Source organism: Nyctereutes procyonoides, unplaced genomic scaffold (genome assembly GCF_905146905.1).
Source record: "Nyctereutes procyonoides isolate TBG_1078 unplaced genomic scaffold, NYPRO_anot_genome, whole genome shotgun sequence".
Taxonomy (NCBI): domain Eukaryota; kingdom Metazoa; phylum Chordata; class Mammalia; order Carnivora; family Canidae; genus Nyctereutes; species Nyctereutes procyonoides.
The window spans coordinates 8,801,644-8,819,920 of record NW_026575142.1 but is presented as its reverse complement, the minus strand read 5'-3'; the positions used below and the strand labels follow the sequence as shown (position 1 = coordinate 8,819,920).

The 18,277-nt window shown below is 42.1% G+C and overlaps 1 protein-coding gene across 1 annotated transcript in view; it reads right to left on the bottom strand.

Moving 5' to 3' along the window:
• The window catches only part of TTN (titin), a 272,766-nt gene that overhangs the window by 246,034 nt on the left and 8,455 nt on the right, over nt 1-18,277 (bottom strand). The window contains 14 exon segments of the mRNA XM_055307803.1: nt 584-799; nt 908-968; nt 1,183-1,441; nt 2,325-2,390; nt 2,652-2,933; nt 4,130-4,252; nt 4,360-4,653; nt 8,028-8,165; nt 8,683-8,820; nt 9,435-9,569; nt 10,777-10,908; nt 12,193-12,333; nt 12,974-13,126; nt 13,856-14,135. Coding sequence (XP_055163778.1) covers nt 584-799; nt 908-968; nt 1,183-1,441; nt 2,325-2,390; nt 2,652-2,933; nt 4,130-4,252; nt 4,360-4,653; nt 8,028-8,165; nt 8,683-8,820; nt 9,435-9,569; nt 10,777-10,908; nt 12,193-12,333; nt 12,974-13,126; nt 13,856-14,135 — 2,418 coding nt within the window.

Below are 18,277 nucleotides of genomic sequence, written 5' to 3'. Positions count from 1 at the left end.
TGTTCATTATTTTGCTCCCATGTGAAGATCAAATGAATATTCAAAATAATAAATTCTTTTAAACATTTCAATAGTAAGCCTCTGGTATGCTATATTTTTTTCTTACTAAGAACAGCTACAGTTTTTGATTTGTTATTAAGTTGCAGAAAATTCAAAGCTAAATTTTACATCCAATTATAGCAAATTTATTAGCATAGATGTTCATACATAACTCACTTCCTTCTTCACTACAGGACTCTTATTCTTTTATCTTTTAGTGACTTAATTATACATTTTTATTGAATGCCATCTTGGGTACTTTCTAGAACACATGTGCGTAAACATCCACATTTTCTCTATTTCACCAGCACTATACACGAATCAAACTAGAATCCAGAAAAATATATCTTTATCCATTTTTGGCACATAGCTTTGTTTCTCAGTAAGACTTTGTGCAAAAATGTAAAAATCCCTCAAAATATCCTCTGAAGTTTCCATAATGAGGGTGCTTACATTGGGGGTTGGGGGTTAAGCCTATTTCTCTGTAGGCTTCATATACATATCATACAAATCACAAAGAACTATCAGTCAGCCGTCAAAATACCTGTATCCCGTGGTTAGAGGGACACCAGATTTTTTCCAGTAGACGTGGGGCTTTGGATTGCCTCCAACTTGACATTCAAACACAATGCTCCCACCTTCCACCAGTTTCTGGACCACCGGTTTTGTAATAAAAAAAGGAGCGGCAGGTTCTCCGGGCTCTGCTTGTTCCTCTCTGATGCTAGTATCCGTCATTACCACATCTCTTGACTCTACAAAGCTGGAAAAAGAATTCCCTTCATATTAGCTTCTGGGGTTGCAATCTGCCAATGGGACAGGAAAAAAAAATTCAAAACTGTACTAGAACAAAAGCCAAAGAATGTTTTACCGTTTCTCTTCGGTGGTCAATTTCTCAGTCACGGTTGTTTCCTTTTCAAATTCTTCTGATGCTAGAAGAACAAACAAGTTTCTCATCTAAGTCAGGCATTTAGTCCATTTTGTTAGTGACCTCTGCTTAATACGATAGTTAAGTTGGCCCCCTAGTCACCCCCAGTTCCCAAAGGGGCCACTGTTACAAGGTGCGCAGAAACCGTCCTGTGCAAGGAAGTGTCAGCTGAGAGCGATGGCACGTATGCAAGGGCAGTTGGGAGTGTGGCCACCAACCTTGCACAGCTAGATAGCAGGATGTGCTGACGGTCCCAGCCTCGTTCACAGCACTGCAGGTAAATCGTCCACTGTCTTCCGCGAAGGCTTCGCGAATCATAAGACGAGCAATTCCACTCTGGAAGGTTATCTGGAAATCAATGGAACTTTCTATTTGGTAGTCTTCTCTGTACCATGTCACTTTGGGGGATGGGTATCCAGAGATGTGGCACTCCAAGGTGACAGATTCACCTTCTATAACAGTTACATTTTTTAAGCCCTGAAGAGAGAAGAAAAAGGAAATACAGATAAAGTGTGGATAGCCATTAATCATGTCTATGGGTTTTGAGAAGCAGAGGGGTTTGAACTTGCACATTTTGATGGCCATGAAATATCCTTTTAAAGGTCAAGACTCTAAAAATATTAGTAAAGGGACTCCTTGGAAATTGAATATTCCTAAGTCGAAATAAATGTCAAAGGCTTCCAAGTTCCTAAGGCAGAACTGTATTAACACCATATGATGGGGCAACTTTGTACCTATTGTCACATAGTTAAACCCTAACAGAACTTGAAGGCTCAGAAGCAAATGTTGCCACTTCAACAAAGCTTTCCCTTGGGGCAGCCCGGGTGGCTCAGCGATTTAGCGCCGCCTCCAGCCCAGGGTGTGATCCTGGAGACCCGGGATCAAGTCCCACGTCGGGCTCCCTGCATGGAACCTGCTTCTCCCTCTGCCTGTGTCTCTGCCTCTCTCTCTGTGTGTGTGTGTCTCTCATGAATGAATAAATGAATAAATGAATAAAATACAAAAGCTTTCCCTGTTATTCCCAAGTAGAAGTGCTCTATCCTTCCCCTGCTGAGGTCCTTATCACCTTCCATATAATGCTCATCGCCTTCTATCTGAATGCTTTTCTCTGATGCTAAGGCTAAGCTATCAAAGAGGGTTGGATTGGTCGTTAGAGCTCCATCACTCTCCCAATAAGGCCTTAAACCTCATCGAAACTCCTTAAGTCTATTGACAGTCCCACACACAATTCCCCTTTTCCTCGCCAGTTAGTGTATTGTCCTACAACTAGCATTTGTGAACCCACTGAGGCCATTCGAGACACTGATCCTTGCGTACATTAAAGCTATGTGACCAGACAGGCGGCAACTTCGTTACTCACCGAGACCAAGGTTGGTGGAGTAACCGGAATTTCAACAGGCGCAGGTACTCTCGCCGTTTCTGTTACCTGCAGGGTTTACAGAGGACGTTACAAAATGCCCCTGGAGTGAGGGGCAGTCTCATCAACTCGTAGCACATGCAACATTACAAAAATAATTTGAGGAAAAAGAGCTCTGATCCACGCCAGACTCAAAAGAATGAAGTCTGAACGTGGTAAAGGAGAGAGGCAGGAGGCCCGGCTGAGCACGTCTGTGGCAGAAAGTGGCCGTGGGCCGGGCCCCGCTCGACAGCAATGCATCAAGGAACAACGAGCCATCCGGTGACTGACCTTGGCTTCGTGCTCGCGGCGTACTGTGAAGCGCTCTTCATGGACTGTGGCACCAGTGATGCTCACCCCTACCTCCTTTTTCACTTCAATGCCAGCTTGGCTCTTGTAAGTGTCCGGCGTGTCGGCGAAGGGGAACTGCGGGGAAGGGGTGGCTTCTGCTCTCACTCGAGCCTCAGCAGGCTTCACCGTAGGTGCCTTCACTGACTTGGTGATCTTCTGAGCAGAAGATGTTGCTGACAACTCTTTCTGTAACGTGGCGATAGCACTACCGGCTATCGATGCCTAAATGGAAACGAGGCAGTCTGGGTCATGCTTCCGAAGCGCCCCCACCATCATTCGCTCCGTGGTGGGTCTGAGTCTGTTTCTAGATGGTCTGTCCTCCTAGGCCCTCACTACCACTCTCAGGGTTAGGGAAGAGTCCGTTAGAGACAAACCACTCACAAAGTTCACGGTCATTCCCACCAGTTTGCAAAATACTTTTTTTTTTTTTTCAAAATGGATTTGAAAATGCCTGTCTTCAAGAGTTGTAGTTAGAGCTCCTTATTTTATGCCCTTATCAGAAAGGGATGCAGGGTCTTCTAAAGCTCAGTCATGACTTTTCACTTAACCATCCGAAAAATAACTACTGTGGGAATTTCAAAATCAAGAAATTATGAAAACATTTGGGAAATTTCTAAGAACTACTTAAAAATAGCGTGGTAAAGTTTCAGCCTCAAATCCATGTGGAAGGTAAAAATGGAGACATTCAGAAAAATATTTTGAAGACTTTCCCACTCTTTTTATTCTGCCATTGTCTATGGTTATTTTTATTTTTTTTTTTGTCTATGGTTATTCGATTTCAATAGTAATTTGGGACTATTCCAAATATGGGTATTAAATGTACTTTTCACTTCTTTGAAGGCACACAGGATTTGCATTCTTTGTCTTAGATGTGGATAAGAAGGACAGCGTCCAATCTGAAGGGTTATTATGTGATGTCAACTTGCTAATGTTTAATGTATTAACTTGCCCCTGACCACAGAGCTAATAAGAGGCAGAGCTAGGACACTCACCCAGCCGGTGTGACTCCACCATCCAACCCAACTACCACATTTACTATCTCTCCATCTTGTTGAACTGAGTATATCATTATATGATTTTTCCATGTCTGACTTATCATTGATACATAGTCACAGCCTGAAAAGTCTCACAGCAGAAGGAAAACTAAACCGTGCAATACACCATCTTTTTACAAAATGTGAAACAGAGAGAAAGCTGTATGGATCTGTGTCTTCTCAGAGGTGTATGACAACCACTAGCTTGCTGGGCAAGTTTCGGAAGCCAGACTCCTGGGGCTCCAGAGTCCACCCTGAATGCGAACAGACATCACCAGAGAGAGGCCCACCCTGGCCTACAGCGAAGACACTGTGTACACCACACATTAAGTACTTATTTTCTTCGAGCCAGATGTCTCTTTGTCAGGCTCTTTAACTGCTTACCTCATATCCATGTTCTGTCTTAGGGACGGAAATTTTTGAAACAGTAAAGTGAGGGCTTGCTGTGCGGGGGCGTTTATCCACATGGACTAATCTTTCAGTTGTTATATCTGTAGTTTTCTTGATCTGCAATGAAAAGAGACTCAGTGATGCCACTGTTCACTGGATGACCGCCAACAGCTAAGCTTGTTTTCCCCATGGATAGGGTGAAAAGCCAGCAGGTACAGACCCACCTGTGATGAAATGTGCATTCCCATTTGATCAGTAGTTGTGATGTGAGTCTCAGAAGGAGCCTGGATCACTCTAGGCTTGACTGCTTTAGGGACAACGTGGGGTTCTGAGGCTGGACGCTGGGGATGCTCAGCTACCTTTGTGGCAGAAATGTGCTCCTTGTAGCCATATTCCAAAGTGGTCTGCTGAGCGTATGATTCTCTAGGAGGCCCGGGCTCCCTGGGCTCTCTGACACGGGCCTGGTCTACTGCAGCGACAACTGTTGCTACAGCTTCTGCCTTTTTCCCAACGTCCACCTGGAGATAAGGTTTCCAGAATTAACACACAGCAATGTCAAAGTCAAGCTAAGACATCTCCTCCGCGGATAGTCACCGAGAACAGACAAATGCCTAAAGGTGTCGTAGGCAGATGGCACCCGTGTTATATGGCTCTGTTAATGTCTCCAGAAATGTGGCTCACAAGATGCATTTAGGAACTTAATATTTCATTGATGATTATAATGTAATGGACAGCTAGTTAGATACACTCTCTATATACCTGCTTAATTAGACTAGACATTAAATCACACACACACACCACATGGGACAACACAGTACATACATAAAATAGGAAGGAGATTTTGAGTTTTTCTAGGATTTTGTCAAGGCAGTTAATTAGCACTTGGGAAATCAGAACCCTGGGGCTGGTTATCTTCATTGATTATTTTTATTATCCTGTCAATCACTTAGTCTAGTGTTGCTGCAATGACAGCAATGATAAAAAATATACTCAAAACCATCCTAGACCTATCCAGAAAAATCAGTTGCTAGAGTTGTACAGTTACATGCAAATCTGAGATAATGTGGAAGCTCATGAAATCATAATGAGCATATTAATTTTATGATTATCTAGGGACAAGCATTTTTAATCTATTAGAAAGTATCTTTTTACAAAACATGAATGAAGAGATTCTGATTAAAATGAAAGTGTTAATCATATTTGGAGTCAAGAGAACAACCTTCCACAGCAAAGTTCAATTTACTTTCATTATTACTGGGAGGTAAAGCAAAGAAAAAAGCAGAAATGTTGTTTTCTCATTTCCATGAATCTGATTAACATAAATGAAAACACAGTCTGCAAAGGTGTTTCTCTTTTAAAGAAAGCAAACTAGCTGATGTGGCTTACAAATTATGAGTCTATGCAAGACTTGGAAATAGCACATCCTAAAAAATCACATCACCATGTCCATCAGTGCTCTTTAAAAGTAATGCTGGAATATTTTATTAATGTCCAGTTTTCTCTTCTGCTGCTGTGAATGGAACCTAGATCATATCTGAAATGCCTTTCAAGGATGCTACCTATATATCTGTTAAAATTGTCCTCTGAATCATTTAAGATGATTGATACGAATCATCATTCATGATACGAATGAGGGTTTTTTTCTGAGATGAAATTGGGCTTCAATTCAGTGCTTCCTTCCAGTAAGCCACGAACAATCTAATCTTCCTTGAGGGATTGCAAATGCCGATTTCACTTTACCATTGCATCTTAGAAGAAACCGTAAAATATACATGAGGCTTAGTTAAGTTTGTTCATCTGTTTTTCTTTTTTAAAAACATATAGGCTATTAGTTGATTTGAATTTTACAGATATTTTAAAATGTTACCCATCTTTACAGATAACACAAATATATATGTTTAATGTATACTATATGTATTTAATGTAGACCAAAGAGTCAAATGAGAAGTAATGTAAATGCAATCATTCAACAAGCCAAATAATATGAATTAAGTATACATAGACTTTTAATATATATGTAAAGGCTGATATACCATTCTCTTTCTATATATATATACATATATGTGCATATGTATATTAATATATATTACTTTGCTTGTAGAATGATTGCATGACATTATATCTCATTTGAATCTTTCAACCAGCCTGTGAGTTAAGCAGGTTGAGCTTTAAGTTTTATTTACCTTAACAATGAGAAAACCTAGGCCCACAGAAATTAGTTGCCAACTAAAATGTACAAATATACAAATCTTGTTCTTAATTTAGAACTTATGTAAAAAAAAAGTATTTTAATTATGGGTAGAATATTTCAAACTGAAGAAGCATCTATTTATTTTTTCCTGAGTTAATACATATCAAGTTCCTATCCATATGCCATTTGGTGGACAGCCGCAGGTACGTCCTCTTGGCTGGTACCATTTTTTATTTTTTTATTTCTTAGTGGACTCACATCTCTCATAGTTTTAGAACCTGGATCAGCAAGAAGAAGAATTGGAGAAGGAGAACCCAATTCAGACCAGTTAAATGCTGAGAATTAATTTAGGAGATGCAAACGAGAGGGTTATTTAATCTGGCTTTTCATGACTAGAAACACTAACAGTTGCACTGGAGGAGTTGGATGGGGTCTCATTGCTAATGCTTGTTGACTACTTCTGCAATTACATGGAACTCTAGAGCACAATGACTCATGCTGGATGAAAAGTTATGGGTGCTGATGATGAAATGGGATGAAGCCATGCTTTTCACCTTCACGGCATCAGTTTTCATCTCCTCATGAGAAAGATGGATCTGTTCCTGCTTAATAGCAAGTTCTTCTCTAGTCCTTGGCAGTATGGCTAGGTCAGTAGATTTTGCGGTGGTAACTACTACTTTGGGTGCAGATATTTTCTCAGCTTCCATTCTTAGCTAATTTTTAACAACAAAAATAAGACAGTCAAACTGATGTGATTCAGAACACACAGCAACCATTTAAATATAATCACTGATGAAGTATGGTACATATTGGAATTTCTGTCACCAATGAGATTTCAGAAAGGCTGATGTGCCATTCAATATCAGACTTGTGTAAAGGCTTAGAAAGTTGATCTTAAATCCTGCCTTAGGAAAAAAAACCAAAGATGCAGAGATAGAAAACAACACTAAGAGAAATACAGACAGGACTCAGCCACGACGCTAAAGAAATTTAGTTGCTTATTTCCAAATACTCTATTGACAGTAAGGAATAAAATTAGGTTAATAGCTTATTTGGGGTAAATAACAGAGTCACAGTAAGTTGGTTAAACCATGGAGATTTCATAACTATAAACAGATGCTACAAATAAACTTTTCATGGCTTATGTATATCCTGGTTGGGTGGTTCCTTCTCTAGATTTTAATACTGCACCTTGTTTAGCTGTAGCAGAAGTTATTATGGCGGGCACTGTAATTTTCTCATTTAGTTTTTATAGAATGAACAAAAGATAAACTTTCACTTGAAAAGAATTATGAGTAATTTCCTGAAATAAGTCCATACTTTGTGATGTAAGATATTAAATTTATGACCCCTCAAAGCATACATCATTGTGACCATAAGATTCATCATTTACTTTTACTTTTTTTCTTGAATCTTTATGGAATATCTTAAAATCAGCCTGCATACAATTTCAATCATCAACTCCCAGAGAACTTCTAGATGTTAATATTTTTTTTAAAAAAAAAAGGAAAATAGTGAAGAAATCAGTGGGGAGAGGCACATGTAGTAATATTAACAATAATACTTGGTTTTTTAGTTTCTAATCATTTAATCATCTAAAAAAGAAATGAGGTTAATAGTGTCTCATACATAAGAAATGCTGAGATTGGGATTAATGTATTATACAAGAGGGGACTGCACACTTGGAATAGCGAGCATCACCTTTCCATGAGTAACTTGAATTTGTTCTTGTCTAGTAGCCATTCCTTCTCTAGTTCTCAATATTGTTTCTTGTTCTTGGGCTTTAGCAGTAGCAACTGCTATTGTAGACAAGGCAGTTTTCTCAGCTTCCTTTCTCATCTGATTATTACAGTAAAATCAAAGTTGAAGTTGCACAGGGCTTTACACACACATGGTATAACCCCTCCCACCCTCCTAGTATGGATGCAGGATGAAATTATTCCAGGTTAACTACACAAAAGAAGTTACTTGGCACTGTCGGCATATACCGAGTGGGAATTACAAAACTTAGAAAGGTTAACTAAAAAAAGAAAGAAAGAAAAAAAAAAAACTTCAGATGATTCCATGTATTACTTTTTAAAAATCAGGCTAACAATGCTCATCTTCATGCAAAGAATAATGGTGGGATAAAATGAGTCACAAATGTTACAGATGGATGAAAATCAAAAGTGGAGATAAAATTAATGGTAAGCAGTCACACATTCACCATTTTCGTTTTAGTCTGGGATTCAAAAAGGAAAATACAGACTAATAATTCATAGCACATCATAGTTAATGGTTTACTAGAAATTAGTTTAAAGATGAACTTTCGGGGAAAAAAAAGATGAACTTTCGCATCTCAAATACGTGTATTCACCTTTTCCTGAGTTATTTGAACTTGCTCTCTTTTGGTAGTGATGCCTTCTCTAGTTCTTGATACTAAATCTTGTTCTTTGACTTTGGGAGTGGCAACTATGACTTTAGGGACCACTGTTTTCCTAGTTTCTTTCATCATCTGGTCATATAACAAAAAGAAAGGTGAGAAAATGGTCATTAAATTTCATACAGCCTCCAATAAAAGAAACTTAAGTCAAAACTGAGAAAGGAAGCAAATTTCTTTCTGTTCATGGACACTTTAATCACACTTAAACATATCATATGAGTTGCTTTGATCGTCTGTACTGTTTCATTGTTAACAGTATCAGAATCAGTGCAGTCTAAGAGAAAAATGTGGAATCAGCAACATAAGAATAAAGGATGCACTTCTCTTTCTCACATTATTATTATAATCCATGGGAAATTCCAGCACAGCCATAATCAACACATACTTTTGCATTTTATCAATTGACTCGACAACTGGAGTCTACTGCAATAGGAAGATAAGATACTAAAGTGAAGTATGATACCACGTTAGTAACAATCCAAAGAAAGTTTGAAAGTTAGGAATGAAAAGTGGCAGTGAAAGCTGGAGAGGTGGCAAAGGGTTCGTGAGAGATTTTGAGGGAGTTTTCTATTTGAGTTATAAGAAGAAGAGGTGAAAAAGTGATGAGTGAGACCCATGATGAATGTGTAGGCAGCTTGCAAATGACACGATGAAGAGTGAATTGCACAGCAGCAGGAAATCATCACCTTTTCCTGAGTTACGTGCATTTGATCATGTGTGGCATTTTCTTCTTGAGCTCCCAGCATTGTTTCTAGTTTTGTGGGCTCTGCAGTGGCAGCTACCACCACGGACGCAGCAGCTATCACAGCTTTCTGTATTATCTGATTTTCAGAGTAAAATAAAAGTTTGAGATTCAAAAGGCACAAAAGAAATGGCAAGATACCCTTGCAACATTCAGAAGAATGCAAATGTTTAGTGGTCAGTGAGAAAGTAGCACGCTTCTATTTTATGGGCCAACGCTTTATGTTTAAAACATAGACTTAGGTTTTCCTGAGGAATAGGCTTCATTTCTGTCCACCTGCTCCTTAGTCAATTGTCCTAGAAACTGAAAAATCTCATCTTTGAGACACGTTGATATACGAGGACACCCAGGGAGTGGCTACTGGCTGGCAAATGGCTGGAAAACTCTAGTCGGGCTGAACTTGCCAGTAGCTGGCATTGCAGTGGCCACAGGGTTTCTATGCCCTTATCAGGCCAAGTAGGGTACGCGGACATTCAAGGTCTCTCACTCACTCTGAGGAGAAGGGAATTCATTCACTAGCCTGTGGCCAGCCTTCACAGAGTGCACAGTGTTCTCAGCTAGACCTTTTAATAAAGTACCTCCAGGATCAGCAGAGAACAGGAGGTCAAGATAGGTAAGTGCAGGCACCCTCCCGAACAAGAAAGAGTTAGAAAATAGATGCCTCTCTCCTGACACTTTAAGACTGGGTGTCACACATGGAAGACAAGGGGATTTTGGTGACACCGAGATTGGTCGCATGTGGCTCTACAGCACAAAAGCAGCAAACACTTCTAGGTCACTGTTTGTCAATAAGGAATTAGGACATTTTCTTGAAGAAGTACTGGTGTTTCCTATAATGTCCAGCATTTCCTCACTTTCCCATGATATCTGCTTGGAGTGTTCACGGCTGGTGTGTGTCTGTGTGTATGTGTACATTTGTCTTACAACCTAAATGACTGAGGGCTCAGCCTATGCATTAAAAAACTGTACTGGGGGAAATATCTTATCTACCCAATTGAATGGGCTGATATCTATCTTTCAATTAAATATGCTCTAGAAACATCATAGATGTGCCCCCAAAGCATTCCAATACACAATCTCCCCAAAACTGATCAACTGAGTGAAAAATTGCACAATGAACACAGAATTTCCACCATGAAAGAGTTTCAGAGGAACAACAAAACAGAAACAACAGACAGACACAAAAGTCTCCTGCACGTAAAGGTTCTGGTAACAGGGTGACACACAGCTGGCTAGAGGGTGTTATGTGTCAACGAACTACAGCATATTTACAAAATTGGACTTACTGTTTCTTGAGTTACTTGTTTTTGTTCTTGTTTTGTAGTAATTTGTCCAGAAACTCTAGTTTCTTGCTCTTTGGCTTTAGCTGCAGAAATTATTACTTTTGGTACAAATGCTTTTTCGGTTTCTTTTCTTATCTGAAATCAATGATAAAAACAAGCTCTTATTGTCTCCTGATCTCTAGTGGAAGTGACATAATGTTTATTAAATATAACCAAGTTGGAATTTGAAGAAAGAAGTAAAATCTTTTTTTTTCTGGCAATATCACTAAATAAATCATCTCATTTTCCTTAATAGGACCATGCTCTTTCTCTGTCTAAACCATAATTCATGCAGCTCAGGGAAAAAAAAAAGTTGGGTTCAACACTATTTAATTGAACTGGAGTATTGCCATCTTCTTTGGAAAGACTTCCAATTTTCATAAATGGATAGATGGGCAACACTATTCTACGCCACTCCTGTCATCTAAAGGTGATCTTAGAGAATAGGATATTAGAATGGAAGACCTTAGAAGTAATTTGACCCTTTACTTTTACATAAGAGAAATCAAGTATGGCCAATTTACAATCTGCATTTATATGATATTTTTGCTTCGGAAATTTTCCTAATGATGATGGCTTGGAATATCAAGACTTACTTTACTAAAATTGAGACATTATGAGGAGGAAAGTTTTGTACCCATCCCAGGCAAAATGTTTCCCAAATCCTTAACTCTTTGAAGGAGGCTGTTTGGATCTGGATGCCTAAGGTGTATGTGTAGAGTGGGGAATGGAGCGGGGAGCAGTTTTCCCCCATTTGCCTCTTTCCCATTCTCAGACGTCATCTCTGACATTAAGGATCTCGGGCTTTAAAAAAAGACTTGACAGTTCATCTTCTCAAACCACCCAGCTGATTGGCTCCACTGGCCAAAAGCCTTACCAACTGGCCTTATCTAATTTGTCCCTGAATGCCTCCAATCATGACTGTCTTCTTCACTTTTTGGGGGGTCATGTGACCTACAAAACCCACTGCTGTCCATTCCACTTCTATATTCAGAGGTTCTCCAAAGGGGTCAGGTAGCCGTTGTCACGTAATCTTCAAAGCTGTGTGTGCCCACTGTCCTCCTCTGTTCCTCCTCTACAGCTACTTTTCCTGGTTTTACCTCACTTGGGGTCACATATTTAGTTAGCGCACCTTCACAGAGATGAAACCTGCTGTTTGTGTTCAGAGAGGTCCCCTTTGTCTACACAAGCAAAGCACTTGGGGACTCTAAGGGACCTTGGAATCTGGTACCCAAGAATGAATACACAGATCCAAGGGGATTTTAATAGTGTGATAACAGCTAAGTTGCCCCAGAAACAAAACCCTTCATGGTAAACATGATTACGTGTGCTCACACCGGGAAACAACAGCAGTAATTTCACGTCAAAACCCATTTTCACCTGTTCATGAGTTATGTGCACCTGCTCTTGTTTTGTTGTAATTACTTCTCTGGTTCTGGATTTTAATTCTTGTTCCTTGGTTTTGTCGGCGGCCACTACTACTTTAGTTACAGCCGTCTTCTTCTCTGCCTCTTTTTTAATCTAAAATTTCAGAGGGGAAAGGAAGGAAATCGTTTCATGCACCTTATATAAAAGTTCCAAAAATAAATCAGGATGAAGACATAAATGTCACATGAGAGAGGATCAGGAGGAAAGCCGGAGTGATTCTAAACTATATAAAAAAAAAATCTTTTCAAAAATGAGGTGGGAAATTATCTTGGATTTATAACACTCCTCAGCCATGAATCAAGTGTCACATTTGTTTTGAGGAAAGTAAAAGCAAAGGTCTTTGGGGGAAGCTTGGAGAAAGGTAATGTCTGCCCTGCAATCACGGGCCCCCACCGACACCCCCGGTCGGAGCAGCTGAGCTCTGGACTGAGCTGGAACCACGAGGAATGCACGTGCAATCTCTTGCACAGCCGACTCTCCTGGCCGCCCTTGGCACACACACCCCGCCCCGACCCAGGACCACTGTGACACACACCCCCACACCCACCCCAGGACCACTGTGGTACTTGAACTCCTTCTCTGACCTCCTGTGTCTACTTTCCCAAGCTTAACTCTTGCCTGTCGACCTGTCTGACCCAGACGGGACCCTCGGGTCCCCCGGATCTCCCACCGCCTTGGGACCTCCGGCCACTTAGTCTCGGAAGGCCTCAAGCCTGGGCCCTGCGGCGCGCACCTGTTCCTGAGCAGGTTGGACGTGCACAGCAGTCGTGGTTGTCCTCTGGGCAGCCTGCTCTACAGCGCTGGTGACCGGTTCTCGCACTCTGGCCATGTCCACAGCAGCAACGACGGTCGCGACAGCTGCGCTTTTGTCAGTTTCTTGTCTCACCTGGATTGGAGAGGCCGAGTCCTCACACGCAGCCCGGCCGCCTGGGGACAGCGCGCGGCCTCGGGCACCGCAAAAGCCTTCGTCCCCGGGCAGGAGGGTCTCGCGGGGGGGGACCAAGATCTGACCCCCGGTTCCGCAGCACCCACCCCGCGGCACCCACCTCGCTGCACAGACGCGGCAGCATCCACCTCGCAGCACCCAGGACCCCGCAGCACCCATCCCATAGCCCCCACCCCACAGCACGCAGGACCCCACAGCCCCCACCCCGCAGCCCCCGGGACCCCGCAGCCTCTGGAACCCCGCAGCACCCAGGACCCTGCAGCTCCGACCCCGCAGCACCCACCTCGCTGCACAGACGCTGCGGCACCCACCTCTCAGCACCCAGGACCCCGCAGCCCCCACCTCGCGGCACCCACCTCGCAGCACCCAGGACCCCGCAGCACCGATCCCATAGCCCCCACCCCACAGCACGCAGGACCCCGCAGCCCCCCGGGACCCCACAGCCTCTGGAACCCCGCAGCACCCAGGACCCTGCAGCTCCGACCCCGCAGCACCCACCTTGCTGCACAGACGCTGCGGCACCCACCTCGCAGCACCCAGGACCCCGCAGCCCCCACCTCGCGGCACCCACCTCGCAGCACCCAGGACCCCGCAGCCCACACCCCTCAGCAGCGAGGACCCTGCAGCACCCAGCCCCCGGCACCGACCCCGCAGCCCGTCCCCCCGTACCTCCGCGGCCCCGGCGGCGCCCGCGGCCCGGCTCACGGTCACTTGCTCCTGCACCCCGAATCTCCCTTCCCATCTCTCCTCCGTCCGGATCTGGGTGGCGCTCGTCACCGTGGTCTCTCTCATCTCGGCCTCCGACGAGGCCACAAAGCCCTCCTGCTTCCAAGGCGGAGGCACCTCGGGCCCCGGGGTCACGCCGGGCGCCTGGGTCTTGCGGACCAGCAGCGGGGACTTGACGGACCTGATGGGGGACGTGGAGATCCTCCCCGCCGGGGACACGGACCTGAAAACCAGACGGCAGAGGTCACGGGGCGAGAAGCACCTGGGACTCCTGTGCCCGGTCGGCGGCTGAAGGCCGCAGGGGGCATCTGGAGGCCCCGGAGGCAGAGCTGCCAACCGTGTGCCCCGGGATTGTGGAAAGGAACTTGTGAATCTTGGTGTTATTTTTTTTTTTTAATTTATTCATGAGACACAGAGAGAGAGAGAGAGAGAGGCAGAGACCCAGGGAGAGGGAGAAGCAGGCTCCATGCAGGGAGCCCGACGTGGGCCTCGATCCCGGGACCCCAGGACCAGGCCCTGGGCTGAAGGCAGGTGCTAACCCCCCCGGGCTGCCCTCTAAATCTTGGTCTAACCTAGGAGAATCGGCCTGAATCCTAAGCTGAATTTTGTGCCCTGCCCCACCTTCCACCAATTAAAAAAGTCAAGACAGTAAGAAGGTCTTAAAAGACAGCAACAGAGCACAATGGCCAGCGCAGTAGTCAGAGCTGGAGATGTCTCGCAGGGAGGGCGTGAGACCTTCCTTGGAATCCAAGGGCCTGTGCAACTCTGGGCTAAGGAAGGGACACGATTCTCCTTTTCCTGGAGGCCCTCACAGCTTTCCCCAGGCCCCCAGGCCCTGGGAACCCCCGGCCGCAGGAAGCTTTCCTGGGCCTCTTGCAGAGCTTGTTTGGGGGTGTGGGCTGTGCCCTGGTCATCATGTTGGGAACTGCTCTTTTTAATTTCCTCTGTGATTACCCTCACCCTCATTATGTTGTACTCTGGACTTCTTTTAATAGCCATACAGTTACTATGGCAACTGGCTATTTTGAAATCCAAGCATTCCACAGTTTTCCTATAAAATTGATAAAGTGCTCCTTCTAAAATAGTTTTCATTGCTTTTCGTGTGTATCCCAAGCGCCGCAGCATCATCTGAAGACTCTGGGTGCTAAATCCTAACATTTGTGGCAAAAAAAAAAAAAAAGACAGTCTCTGATCTACACCAATAATTCTAGGAGTTAGCTGATTATTTTAAGAGAACAATTTCCCCGATTTCATTCTTGATCAGTTCGTAATCAATTTTTCCCTCTAGATGGCAGTATTGCCTTATCCCTGAGTATAACTACTGCCTATGGGAAAACCGTGATAAATGTAGTGGCGTTAACTTAGGCTGATCATAAATGAAACGACTCTTCTAATTAAGGTTCAAGGTACCACTGGTATCTGCTCTAAACGACAGAGTAACTTAATAATACGCTCCACCGTAGCCAGCTTCATGAAGAAACGTTTGTGTTCTTGAAGAAGGGGTTTTGGGTGAAAAAAAAAATCAATTTACATTTTATAAATGAAGTTGTAATCAAGTGAAGGGAAATCTAGGGGGACATGCCTCTATTTTAAAAAGGGGCTGCCTTAGAAATATAACAAAGAAATAGAACATTATTCTAAATGTAGGTAGAGTCTACACCAACTGAGGAAAAGCAGGGTGACGTGTACTTCCAAGTTGCAACCTGTGCCTTACTACTCTTGCTGTTCATCATAAAGTGGGTTTATCTCAAAAAGAGTTAAAGACATGATTAGCATGACATGAGTGATTAGCAGCAGGCTGCAGGTAAGCCCATAACTGTGAAAAATCAATGTAATTTGAGTCATTAGAGGAAAGTGCTTATTTTTGCTCTTACAATAAAGCATAATCACCTGGGCACAGCTAGATCCATGTACCTTATTCAAAAAAATGTGTTTGCCTTACCCTATGACTAAAATCAAGATTAAACCATTAGACATTTTAGGAAGTAGTCTATCTTGGATAGCCATTATTTTCTCCACAAATTGCTATTTTTATTTCTTATTTTAAAGCAAATTTCAGGGACTAAGTAATGGGGATTGTTATTAATGAACTGCCAGAACTGCTAAGACGGTCAAAATGCTCCACGGAATCAGGGAAGCTCTGTAATTTTAAATGACCCTTAGGCTTGGATTAAAAATACAGTGGGGTTGTTATCTCCCCAGAAATCACATTTGGCCCGTCTGGTGATTTCATGGTGTGCAAACTTGGAGCTAGTCTAAGAACACTTTGTTTGATAGATAGACATGTTTTTAAAACGGAGCTTTTGGGTTCAAGTCTTCCTTCCTATTACTGTTTGCCAGTACCTTTAATTTTCATAGTGGCCAATATAATAAAAATTAGAGAAGATATCAAGCATGTTTTGTATATTTACTGGACATTTATTTACATTGCCTCTTGTGTGAAATGCTTGTCTTCTGTTCCTTTTTCCTCCCATTTGTGTTGCTTATCTTTTTCTTTAAAAATTAATTTGTGAAAAAAAATAAAAATTAAAATTAATTTGTGGAAGTTTTTTTAGATACATTTGCTACTTAGTTCTTTGTTATAAATGTTGGCAAACATTTCCCCCCAGACCTACTGTTTGCATTTGCTTCTTTATGGGGTCTTATGGAACATCAGTGTATACAGTCGGGTAAGCTATGCAGTGTTTTTAGGCTTCTACCATTCATATTGTAGCCATCGTATATTTGATATAATACTTTTATGGCAGGAACAATGAAATATCTTGAGTAAGAAGCGCTTTTAAAATCTTTTTACAAATGCACTGTTTGATTTAGCAATGACCTTATTTTCGCCATATATATTTTTTTATTTTTATGTAGTTCAATCTCTAAATCTATTTTGAAAAGCTCTCCCTACAAGTGTCTTCCCAAGTATTCTCTCTCTCTCTTTTTTTTTTTTTTTTTTTTTTAGTTTTTTCTTTTTAATTTAGCTTTTTTAGTCAGGGTGAGATTTATTTTGTAAATGGAGGTAGAGGTTTATATTTGTTTTCTTCCAAAAGGATAGCTAATTGGGCCAGCATTCTTTATCGAGTAAAATATCCTTTCTCCCACTGAACTGAAAGGTCATTTTGATTAAAAATGGAATCTACTGGATACTTGAATCTATTTCTAGATGCCCTGTTCTGCTTCTCTAATGTATTTTTTTAAGATCTTATTTATTTATTCATGAGAGATGGAGGGGGGCAGAGACACAGGCAGAGGGAGAAGCAGGCTCCCTGCGGGAAGCCCGATGTGGAACTCTATCCCAGGACCCCAAGATCTCTACTTGAGCCAAAGGCAGACACTCAACCACTGAGCCACCCAGGCAACCCTCTAATGTATTTTCTATCCACTTACTAATATGACAGTGTTTTAATTTCAGTAAACTTAAATTTGAAATTTTTTTTTAGGTCAACTCTCTGCTTATTATTCTCCTCTCAAAATTTTTCTTGGCAGGGGAACTTTCCCTACACTAAAAACAATCACATAAATTGATTAGGAAACACTATTCTTGTATACTCCAAATTTTGTACATTTTTCAGTTCATCATATTATAAACCTCAGCAGGTTAAGCCACATTCCAAAGTTTCAAATTTGCTATAGATGATTTATAGTTGGTTATAGAATTTCTGAGCCCTGATGATAGACACTTTCTAAAACATAAAATACCTGCATATTAACTAAGCATGGAAACCCATTTTAGGGGCACCTGGGTGGCTCAGTGGTTGAGTGTCTCCCTTCAGTTCAGATTGTGATCCCAGGGGAGTCCTGCATTGGGCTCCCCACAGGGAGCCTGCTCCTCCCTCTGCCTGTGTATCTGCCTCTCTCTCTCTCTCTCTCTCTCAAATAAATAAAATCTTTAAAAAACCATTTTATTTTCTATGGAAAATGATATAAGGATATGTAAAACATTTAGAAGGTTTTACTTATCAAAAAATAATTATACAAATGCTCTTATGCTCCATTTATGAAGCATCTTCAACTGATTATCTCACTGAATCCTCACAACACACCCTGGGGTCATTCTTATGGTGATTTTCTTTAATGTACAAATGGTATGACGGAAACCCTAGGCAAATTATTTACCTCCTTTAGCTCCACTCACCTATCTCTAAAATTGGGGATGATAATTCTTAAAGGTTGCTGTGACTGTTTAAGGAGGTAATATACGTAGAATGCCAATCCGATGTCTAAGACAAAGCGATCAATACAGAGTAGCGTCTATTTTATCGTCACAATTATTTCCCTAAGTCTCACTGTGAGCAAATGGTCCAGCTGATGGGACATAAGGCTTCCAACCCTAAATTCTCTTCTATTTCACTGCTTTCTGTTGGCCCCTAAGGCAGA